This window comes from Sinohyriopsis cumingii, chromosome 5 (assembly GCF_028554795.1).
Source record: "Sinohyriopsis cumingii isolate HCF-2022 chromosome 5, ASM2855479v2, whole genome shotgun sequence".
Lineage (NCBI taxonomy): Eukaryota > Metazoa > Mollusca > Bivalvia > Unionida > Unionidae > Sinohyriopsis > Sinohyriopsis cumingii.
In genome coordinates this window covers 129,966,726-129,979,404 of record NC_142965.1, presented here as the reverse complement: position 1 = coordinate 129,979,404, position 12,679 = coordinate 129,966,726, and the positions used below count along the sequence as shown (strand labels likewise).

Here is a 12,679-nt window from a genome sequence, read left to right as displayed (position 1 = left end):
AAGAATCACAGACTTGGGAGAAGTTACTGGCAAGCTTTCTCATACCCAAATTGGCCGAAACCTAAGACTCAAACCCACACAGACAGGTGAGATGGTAGTGATCCATAATGGTGGACGCTTTAGACCACTCGGGGCCACCTAGTATAAGGTACTGATGTGTAAGAGAAATAGTGTACCATCTGTGGTACTTTGTTATAAATTTAGACCACTCGGGGCCACCTAGTATAAGGTACTGATGTGTAAGAGAAATAGTGTACAATCTGTGGTACTTTGTTATAAATGTAGAAATAGTGTACCATCTGTGGTAATGTTGATCATGAAAAAGAGCTTAGAACGTACTAGTGGTATCAATAATGTGAAAGAAGGAATAGGACATATATACCACTGAAAACAAAACAATTCAAAGGATTTTGTTTATTAAAAATATCACATGCAATCATTTATAAGAGGCATTAACAGGATATCACATGTAAAAATAATTATGTCCAAAGAACAATACCCAGCAAAAGAAAGAAAGACAGTACCACGTGCAATTTCTTGGCTTGTACAAATTGTTTAGTGTAAAATTCATTTCTGTCACAAAGCAAGACAACTTGCCAGCACACCAATGCCTATAAGTAACAGTAACATTTGATAAAGACCTAACTGTTGCAATTTAAAAGGAAATACTATCTAGGCTGTTACTTTTAACTGGCAACATTTGACACAAGCCCAAATGTTGCAATTTCAAAGGAACTCTTGGCTTGCAAGAATATAACTTTTTAACCAGTAACAGTTGACAAATACCTAATTGCTTGCAATTTAAAAGGAAATCTAAGCTTGCTAGACTATTACATTTGAACTTTTTTTTATAACAAAGGTTAGGGGTGTCACAAACCTGCTGATGACAAATATATTTTGGGGCACAATTAACTAGGCATTCTGTATTTAAAATTTCGAAGGAAATATTTTGAACTTCTATTATGATAAAACAAGTTCTGGTCAATGAGCAAACATAAAACATGCATTTACAAAAAAAAATTCAACAGCATATATGATATTCACAATGCAAAAATCTAAGGAACAATGTAGTTACATATGTATACATCACACAGCAACAATGTAGTTACATATGTATACATCACACAGCAACAATGTAGTTACATATGTATACATCACACAGCAACAATGTAGTTACATATGTATACATCACACAGCAACAATGTAGTTACATATGTATACATCACACAGCAACAATGTAGTTACATATGTATACATCACACAGCAACAATGTAGTTACATATGTATACATCACACAGCAACAGTGTAGTTACATATGTATACACCACAGTAACAATGTAGTTACATATGTATACATCACACAGCAACAGTGTAGTTACAGATGTATACACCACAGTAACAATGTAGTTACATATGTATACATCACACAGCAACAGTGTAGTTACATATGTATACATCACACAGCAACAGTGTAGTTACAGATGTATACACCACAGTAACAATGTAGTTACATATGTATACATCACACAGCAACAGTGTAGTTACATATGTATACATCACACAGCAACAGTGTAGTTACATATGTATACATCACACGGCAACAGTGTAGTTACATATGTATACATCACACAGCAACAGTTGTACACGTACATATAGTCATTTACTCAGATCACAACAAACACTAGATTCTTGCACAGAAATGCATTTTCCAACATTTGCATGAATTTATTTGTTATGAAGTACACATGAAGACAAAATATCAGATGATTCAGACCTTGAATGGCACCCATCTTGTGTTTAACAGTAATCTGGACGAAATGTTTCTCAAGTGCAGACTAATTTTCTTCTAGCTGTAGTGATCTCGACATTTGACCCCATAATCAATAAACTTATTCAGCCCCAAGTGCAAGCAACCAAAACATTTGGTAAGGATCTGTGATGCGAAAACAATTTTCCCTTGCTGACAGTGAGCTCTGACTAACTGAGCCCAAAATCGATAAATCCTAACCCCTTGTGAAAGCCATCCACAAAGATTGGTAACTTGTAGAACTCGATTTATTGTGCAGAAGCCATTCCTTTCTGGTAGTGGCCCTTACTGTTGACCCAAAAACTGATATGGTTCTTTCTTAGCATGCTACCACAAGTTTGGTAAAAGAAGGTGATAGCAAACTTGTTGACACCATGCAGAAATCACTTTTCTACATTCAATCGGTGACCATGCTATTTAAACTTGTGAGACCAAACTGACAGGGTTCTTCTTTACTCCAAGTGTAAGCCATGCACAAAGCTTGGTAATTGTATCGTGCAATATAAAACTGATGTTAGGATTTGGATGGAAGGACATAATAATATAATATTCTTTGCCTGATTGTGTGTAAACAAAAATCATACAAATAAATTAAATCTACTACAACCAGGTCCCTGCAACACATTGAAATGGGGGAGGGGACTTTTTAAAACTGGTCTTACATAATCCTCCCTGTTAGATAACTTGAAAAACTTGCCTAAAAGTAAAGTTCAGAGTCATGGATGCACAAAATAAAGTTCTTGGTGACCTACTTTTGAAGTGATACATTACTCAGTGTAATGCATCCACAAACAAAGCACTTAATTACAAGAGAAGTTGTATGAAAGACTGCCCACTGCTAGAAAGTTAGTGAAGCATGAATTAGGCATATTTAGTTGGTACTAAATACTCCAATCATGTTTAATACTGATCATACAAAAATCATGTGTCCTCTAAATACAATCAAATCATAGGCCTTAAAGTACCAAGGATGTAAAAATGTGAACCTACTAGTAGAAGCAAGAAACAAAAACCTGAATAACCTTGAAAAAAAAAACATAATTATGACAAATATTCCCCATAACATTGGGCAAATAATTATTAGTCAAAATGGGGAATAACATGCTATTTAACACAAAAATGAAACCAAATGTCTTGTTCCATCCTACAACCAATAAACATACCCTTAAACACAAACTTTAACCCCATACATTGCACAAATAAGAAATTCTAAAATCTGGTGGAAAAGCATTCAATAAGGACATGCTGATGCTATCTAACATACATACTTCATATGAAGTTCCGTCCTTCAAGCAATAAACAAACACTAACTAACCTGCTCTCTACAATGCAGATGCCTGGATCTTCACATAATGTACCAGGTAAGCTCTACTGTACTTGGTATAAAAGAGTCTATAAGGGATATCAACACGATCCAAAATTAATACAGCCAAGTCTGTAATGAACAATCAGTAGAACAAATACCCCCCACCCCACCCCGATCTGTTCACACATTTTGCATTGGCAGATCAGGGTATATGTTTTTTGCAGCTTGACTCAACTTTTAGAAAAAAAACATGAGTAAACGGTGTACAAGGCGATGGATCTTCAATTCCAGATTAAAAATGCCTTTGCATATTAGATACAAATGGGGAAGAAAAAGAATGTGAGTGCCAAACCATACTGGATGAGGAAATACATCTCTGCAGTTTAAATGAAGGAGTTTTTATTTTACTTTATGGACTGGACAGAACAGGATGCAACTCAGGCAGTCACTTTGCAACTACTTTACAATACAGTGAATTCACATATTTCTAAATATTAATTTACAAGGTTTTTGGGGTATCAAATTACATGGTTCGGTGGGTGTAAATTAGCATGGTTTTTTGGGTATCAAGTTAAATGGTTGTACAAAATAATTATCATTGCTTAAATTGAAGGACTGGACATGGGGGTCATGTTGCTTCCACATAAATCTTCATTGTTTGTGGGGTCTTTAAAGTTATGGTCCGTTACCTTAGCAAGATAAAGGCCATACAAATTTATGGTCCATAGCAAGATAAAGGCCATACAAATTTATGGTCTGTAGCAACATAAAGGCCAAACAAAGTTATGGTCCATAGCAACATAAAGGCCATACAAATTTGTTTAATCTTGACCAGTGTATAAATGAGTCCCTGATGTTCTACCAACTGCTGGTGTTCAAACAACAAAATTTTCAAATCAGCTGCTCTGTCAACCATATTGGATGTAAGATTAGCATCATCGTCGTTTAGGGCAAACAAAACACTAGAATGCTTTTGGCAAAAAAATTCCATGTTATGATCCATTCAGAAGAGTTATCAACAAGATTAACCCCGTGCCAATATGACTTTCAATTCAGGAGATTTAACAAGAGCTTCAAGATGGTAGTCATATTTTGATCTTTGATCGGCGCTATTTTCATTTAGAACTGAGTCGATATCATAAAGTCGGTTAGGGTTAGGTTAGTCATTTCAACATGACTATTCAGGAGCAGTAGTGATAACAAAATCTTCAACCCTAGTGTTCTGAAGACGCCAGATTTTAGTCTGGCTGGCACTAATTATTTTATTTAGGCCAACTTGTCATCATAAGTAGTCATCTGGTGAAAATCCATGACTTTTCATTCAGAAGTATTAGTGATAACAGGATTTCCAGGATTACATTTAAAGTGGTGGCAATATTGGGCTTAAATACAGTAAATAAAATTACATTACAATAGCATGTAACAGAATTTTTAAAAACATTAAAACTAACAAAAAATTAAATCAAATCAAATATACATAATAAAATGTTCTTTAAAAATATATGCAACTTAAATTCTGTTTCTTTGATGATGGTGTATATGGACACAACCTTGTCCGCACAATATCTCCTGGCTCTATAAATAGCTGAGCAAAAAAAGGTCATAGCGACTTACTTATGGTATGGAAGTAGTACAGTATTTCTCTAGATACTTCCATGCATATGGTTTAGTTACTGAAGAGGCAACAAATTCAACCAAGCAGCAGTTCCAAAAGTCTGTTGTGTGCAAACATATGCCATTATTAACTGCGTGAGGAAAGAACAATGCTCAATATTCTTGAACATACAAATTCTGACAATACTATATCTAATAATGCCACGATATACAATTACAATTAATTTTCAAAAACTCAAATCAAAATAAAAAATAGATGTATAGGTCATTGTCACTTATTGGATGATGGATTTTAACAATTCCATATCCTTCCAGGTATAACATTTAATGATCATAGGACAGTCACAACAATATAATTTAAATAAAAGCCTACCTAAAAAAAAAAGTTCTACTGTTGGATCCCTATAAAAAAAGTATCAAACAATACCAAGCAAATAATAGTACAATTGCTAAGAAATACGCCTACAAAGAAAAAAACACTGTAAATTTAATGACTACAGGACCAACACAGAATCGGACACCAACGCTGTGGTTACTATATAAACTCTTTATAAATGCTAAAAAAAATTCACTTGTATTTATGAGTACTATTTGAGGATGGGTAACTCACATTTAACAATGCTTGTCTGACTGGAAGAGTGCAATTTTAAGACAAAATTGGGGACAAAATGTGTTTTCTCTAATCAGTGGCAATTCATTTATTATTCAGCATTCATAATATAATCAACAGAAATAACTTTGTGCCTTACCTATCTATGGAAAAGGAGTCCAGCAGATAGCAAATATGATCAGATAAAAACATTGTTTTGGTCTTTTACATGCATGGACATGAATAGGAATGCATCTCTTCATCAAGACCAAATCCTGCATGGATCCAATCATCATGTTGTTGTTGCATGCTATGGTAAGATTTCCAACCCATATGCAGACAGGAATGTTTTGATGTTCCTAGGTAGTGTCATTATTCTCATCTTGTACCCAACACACATTTTATACTACCCATTGTTGTTCATACCTGTAATTTGTTATGGTATACTGACCAGGCACTAGTGGAATTAACATATGATTGAATTGGGCATCAATCTATCTATCTGTCCAAGGACAGACAACTCTTGACTAACTGCCAACTCTGCAAGCTGATGATTTTTTTTAGCACACATAAAGCCAAACAACATGAAGAATGTCTTTCTTAGCTTAGGAGTGCTTGATTGCAAGGATATAGTTTAATACATCATGATAACACAATGTGTATGAGGAAAGATTTACAGAATCAATGGGCACTTTAAATAAAAACATACACCAACATGCATAAAATAATCAACTAACAATTATATGTACAGGATATCAATGAGATAAACGGACCCTGGGTCTGATATGGAATAATTGTCCTTAAATACTGCATTTCACAAGCAAATCTTTGTCAGTTTCCTGTATGAAAATGATTATGGGAAAAATATTTGTTATGAAGAAAAATGTCCAAATTTAATACCAGTATTTAAGTCACACAAACCTACTCAATCACTAGCAAACTGTACAGGAATGATTCTCAGCTCATGTTTTAAAACTATTCTATACCGAGTGCTACAGACTGGCATAACAGAAGCAAACATAAACAAAAGATGTGTCATGGAAATTACCATAAAGACCTTATTATTCTGTGATAGAATTAACATAACATACCATCTATGCTCAGTTAAAAGTTAGATCCAACTGAAAACTGCAGAGACCCATACATGCCATTGCATAATGCACATGCAGATCTGGAACTATACAGTTTGTTATGAGTAATCAGTAGAACAAACAATATAGACCGTACTCAGAATATATGGGTCTGTGTTGTTTGTACCTGTACCTGACTTGTAAGCAAGTATATACAGTACATTATTGTGAATAGGCTAATTAACATTAAGTTATACAGGAATGAGGAAACAAACAATCCTATGCAATTCTGTGGAAACGTTTTACCACCAGAATGAGGAAACAAACAATCCTATGCAATTCTGTGGAAATGTTTTACCACCAGAATGAGGAAACAAACAATCCTATGCAATTCTGTGGAAACGTTTTACCACCAGGATCGAAATCTGCAGGCAGGTACTCTACAAAGCCTTAATGCTGCAAAGTTGCAGGTAGCATTTACCAGTTCCATACCTGTGCATGGGGTGGTGTCTAACCATCTCTGCTTTCTCAATAATTGGGTAAATCAGGAATAGACTAAATACTATTACATGACAGGTTCATTGTTTATATTAATTGTATTTTTAATGAAAAGATTCAGCCATCTATTGTGAGTGGTCAGTCTTTATCTCTATACAAAGCATGTAAATTAATAGTTTGCTGCTCTCTTCCCTATTGTCTAAATCATGGGTCAGCAACCTATGGCATGCATGCCACAAGGTGACATGTCAAGAGGTTTTGTGTGGCACATGAAGTGCAGCCAACAATCTTGATTTTGACAGTATTACTCTCTTACTGGTGGTACGCGCTCGTTCATTTTGTAATTAATCTAGAAAAAGTGGCATGCTATGTGAAATTGGTTGATGACCCCTGGTCTAAATGTTCCATCTATCCATAAATGCCGATCTTGCAGAATCTTGCTCACATCTTTAATTCAAATTAAATTTCTATGTATCTCACACACACACAAAAAAAGAAGAAAAAAGAAAAGAAGAGATATACATCAACTGACCTGTAACACAGACATGAACATAAACTTTGACTTTGGCCATTTAGGTCCATTTAGGTCAATCCAAGCCCAACATTCTCACATTTATGGGAGAGAAAAAAACTCGAGCTCATATGCAAAGTCAAAACTGTTGGCATTCTGTACCTTAAATTGAAAAATAGTTAGAAAGTACCATTAAGAATTTTCTAACCTTTGGCTGCTTTGTGGCAAACCAAATTTGAAATATAGATACAGATGCACTATGAATGTCATTTCTACTGTTTGAGCCATAGTTTAGGTTTTACTCCTTTTTTTACATGTTAAGAATACAGGTCCAAGAGAGATAACTCTCCACAGCTGATAACAGCATTGACAAAGAGGCTTACTGATATCTAAGTTTTATCCCAAAATCTAATCGATAACTGGATATTTCATGCATGCATTTATTCCCTCTAACTGACCACTAGGTATCTCATTAAAACTATATATATGCATGTATCAAATTGCACTGACATAAATGCTTTGATTTTATTCAGTGTCCTGCTGTAGTGAAGTAACAAAGTCATCAAAGTCATTCATGTTAGACTCGAATACTTCCAGCTGTGTGGTAATTTCATCAAGTGTCTCAGTAATGCTGGGATCTTCTTCAAACATGGCAAGAGATGGAACTGTCTGACATTCACGGTAGAACTTTCCTAGGTCACTGTTGGCATCTGCCCCATAAAATGGAGTTTTCTATGAAGAAAAAAAACAACACCATAAATAATCTGCATCATAAATGGAATTTTTCTGTCAGTTATTAGTAAAAGTAAAATTAACAAATTGTAACTTTTAAATATTAAAAAAAAAATCCAGTAGAAAAATTAATATACTAAAAAATAATCTGTGAACATTAATACATAAAATTTGCCATGTATTTGAAGGACAAGAGTCTTCAAAAGGACTGTCCAGGAATCCATGGTAAGTCGATTTCTTTTATTCTTGAACTCGTAAGTATTAAAACCACATGTATCTAAAATATTCTTGATAAATTCCAACATAATTTGGCAAGAAAATATTTCTTATATACATGCATCTGAGTTATCATGCTATCATATTTTGTTGTTGTTGTTCTAGTGTTTAACGCCATTTTCAACACAAGATAGGCTATACATGGCAGCCAGTATAACTGGTGGAGGAAGAACCTTGGAAAACCCAGGGAAGAACCACTGATCCATGAGAAGCTACTGACAGGCTTTTCCACGTACCCACAGCTATCATATTTACTATGAATCTAAAAAGGATGAGAAAAATGGTTTCCAGATCTAGAGATGCATCAATCTTGGCCAACCAGAAGCAAGCTCATCTTTTTATAGAACGTAAGATGATAGTGATTTAAATTTTTCTCCAGACTGGTAAAAATCTTGTTCAATCAGCTATAATACTGCCTCAAAAATATACACAGGTTTTGCTCATAATCAAGGCTCTGATGATATAACACTATTTAAGAAGTCTGATCCAATTTTCTGCAGAAATACTGAAGCTGAATTGTTTACAAGCCAATCAGAAGCAATAATACATCATTAATATGCATAGGTCTTGCTCACAATTATATCTAAATAAGTCCTTGATGAGATCAACCTCTGTACCAAGTTTGCTCAAAATCTTATATATAAAAAATACCATCTCTAAAGAGTGGTACAAATCAGACAAAAGATCACCTCAAAAATATGCTGATAATAAAATTCATCCAACACCTTAAGTTTGATTAAAATCAGGTTACAAATATCACCTAAGATGTGGTACATGTGCTTTACATGTAGCTGTTGGGATCTAAAAGAGTAGCACTCTCCTAACCTATTTTGTGATTATACAATTAATTTTATTGAAAGGGAAATATGCAGTCTAACTTTTACAATGTCATCCTTCGCACTGTCAATCAGCTAGATATATCTTGTTTACTCCCCAATAGACAAATAAAGTATAAAAAATAATAAGTACTTGTTTATGGATGTACTTCTCATCACCATGCCTGAAATACGACATAAGTGTAAAAACAGGTGGAGATACAGTCATGAAGACAAAGGTTACAATAGTATATCCTACCACCAGGTTTCGTCCAAACTTAAAATATAAATTTCCATGACTTTTCCACACAAATATTCCAGGTCCACAATATGTAAATTAGCACATGCCTTGTAAGTTAAATCAAAATAATAATTTAACTTTGTTTTATCATATCGTCAAGTGCAAACTACTCAAAGCAGCAAGGCTGGCCATGTGAACTTTGTTAGGGGAACTTATTCTTATTACATGAAATAAAACCATTTATTGATCTTAATTGTGTTATATTCAAAACAAGCTTTTTTAATTGTTGCTTGGTGCTCTATGAAATTAGCAGTTATCAATTTTTGGAACTCCATTCTCAAACATTCCATGACTTTTCCAAACCAGAACATGTAACAATATTGCTCTGGGAAAAATATTCTATTGTCTATATTATATTTTCACATATGAATGAATTATTCATCTGATCTAGTAGCTAAACATGAATTGATCACAATATTTTCCATGTCTTGGACCTTTATTCTCCAGAAGTTAAGGGAGCTGACACAAAAGCAGGAATCCACATGGAAAAAAAGTGGGAGTTCATTGGTGGATGTAGATATTCTTGGCAAACTGTAACTGTTCACTACATATTAAATTGACTATAATTATTACTATCTTTTAGTAAACTGTCAGTTTATTTGCTATTTGTAACAAGTTTATTATATTTGCTATTATCTGTAACAAGTTCATTTTATTTGCTATTATCTGTAACAAGAAAACTATTTACTTCTGTTCAAGTAATTACATTTCTTCCCACTATGGCTGGTCTTTTCAGCCATTTAGGAAAACCAGTTTTCGAGGAAAATGTATTCTTTCAACATTACTTACCTGATCATAATACACCATGAGTAAACCTGGAAAAACCAGCCCTCCAAAGCTAGATATTAGCAACAAAAGTTATCTGCCCACCTAGGTGGAAGTCAGTAAAAATGGCCTCCCCTTGAAGAGGAAAGATTGGTGCCATATTCTGCCCATATGCCATTAGTGCTTGACTTATGTGCATGTTCTATATGGTTTTAACATAACTGCTGTGATGATGGGCCCATGTTACAACTGAGTAAGTATTATCAAAAAAAAATTCTCCAAAAAATGGGTTTCTTCTTCAAATATGCTACCTATCAAAATATTCTGAAGAATAGGCAAGCATTGGAGGGAGTTACATTCACCTCCCCAAGAGAAGGCATAATCATGTATGTAATGCAGATACAAATTATTTTGAGAGGATGGGCTAGAGTTAGCATATAGATATGCCTAGACCTGGTTCGTAGAAAAATTTCTTCCCACAAATTCAGCAGGAGTCGAGTAATTCATTGAGAAACAGCTGAATGACCTGGAAGACTAACTTATCATGCTGCTGGTTAAGGTTCCACCAGGTCAAAAATTAATACCTCTGGGATTAAAAGTCTTGGGTAGAAGCTAGAGACAGTTGTCTCTATCACGCAACCTGGATAATGTCAGTTAGAGGACAGTTATGCTTGAATGCTATGCTAGTGGCTACCACCCTAACCTTGTGAGCCAATATGCACAAGAATGCATTGGTTGAAGGTTAATCTCTTATACATTGTACCATAACCCATTTCTGTATCCAGGTCAATAAAGCCTAAGTGGAAATACTGTCCTTTCTTCTTCAGACCTGGCGAGATCGCACTCTTCTTATCAGAACAGTTCACTTGGGTCCCACTTAAGAGCCCTTCCAGGGTCCTGCAGACACCCTTGGGGTAAAAGGTCCAAGGAAGATACAGCTTTCAAAACAAAGGACTAATTCCCCATACATGGAAGCCTGTTCTTGACAGTGAAAGCAGGGGTCATTATGTATGAACTCAAACCATCATGGCAGAACTGTCAATAGTTCAAATGGTCTGACAAGTGTCGCTGAGACACCATGCTGTATCTAGAATTGCTATAAAAGGTTTTGTACCTCGGGTAAGTCAAGGAAGCTCTAGAACTTGATCTGAACAGTTGTTTTAGTTTCTATGATGTCAGAGCTCACAGAGGATTCCACATTTGGACAATGGACCAGAGCCTTTGCTCTAGATAGCAAAACTTCAAAACTATGCAATGACAGTGGTCTTATTTGTGAGCTACAACCCCTCCTCCCTTATTTGATGTTCCCACATCACCACTGAGAAAGCAACTGTCAACAAATCTGTCAACCACTTGTTCTGAGAAATGTTTTCTTTTGAAGGCTTGCTTGATGAGCCAAATCTCTTAGTACAGATGGAAGACATGCAGGATTTCCCTGGATGTCCTGTCTGCTAAGGTCAATATATCACTGATCCATGATTTCAAGCTACTGAAGGGGAACAAACATGATTAGATAGCACTTCAATTCCCTCACATTATGTTAAGGCTTGGGCAACAGAAGTGATAGGGAACAAGATACTGTACTGCACTGTTTGAAGGATGTCAATGGTCCTGACTTTCTGATCTGGGGCTATGAGGCAAAGGATGGAAGCCTAACACTATATTTCATTGCAAAATGTTTATGAGAGGTCAGTCTCAACTGGTGTAAATTTGACAGAAGACTGAGGGGAGTAAGAATAATTTGACCTTCTGACCTGGCCTAATAGACAAAAGTTGGGAGCTTCTTCACAAAATGTTTATGAGAGGTTCAAACTCAACAGATGCTGTTGTTGTTGTAGGGTTTAACACCATTTTTCAGCACAAGATAGGCTATACATGACAGACAGAATCAATGGTAGAAGAACTACTCAGTTACTCTGGGTCCCCTCAATAGATGCAAATTTGACAGGGAAGTAAGAACCATTTGGTATGAATCAACTGAATCTGATGCTATCTCTGGGACATTCAGCCTGCATGGGATGTGGTGGACTTGTTTCTCCCTTGTCTTCTGATGTAATCAAAGACAGATGACATAGACATAATGAGAATGAAGATGCCCTTCCTGCCAAGACGTAGGTACCCCAGTATGCTATGTTAGGATCTGAGCTGATCTTGATTTACAATAGATGCTCTTGCTGTGGGATGCCCACTGTAAGCAAAGTTTGGTCTTCCCATTTACTCCAAACATATAGCCCAAAAATAGATGACTTGGATAGCATGATCACAGGCTGGGGTCTCATGAAACAAGCTGCCTAAAACAAGGGGATCTATTGTCAGTCAGCAGACCCACAGATATTCCCAGGCTGAAACTGAATTATTTTAATAGACAGACACTTTTCCAAGATTGGCAGACTTG

At 35.4% G+C, this 12,679-nt stretch overlaps 1 protein-coding gene across 2 annotated transcripts in view; it reads right to left on the bottom strand.

Moving 5' to 3' along the window:
* Nucleotides 1-399: 399 nt before the first annotated feature.
* The window catches only part of LOC149800236 (autophagy-related protein 13-like), a 30,797-nt gene continuing 18,517 nt past the window's right edge, over nt 400-12,679 (bottom strand). For both annotated transcript variants that reach the window (XM_089959809.1, XM_089959810.1), the window contains one exon: nt 400-8,127. In XM_089959809.1, the coding sequence (XP_089815935.1) occupies nt 7,921-8,127 (207 nt within the window). In that variant the 3' untranslated portion in view covers nt 400-7,920. The remainder of the gene's footprint in view (nt 8,128-12,679) is intronic.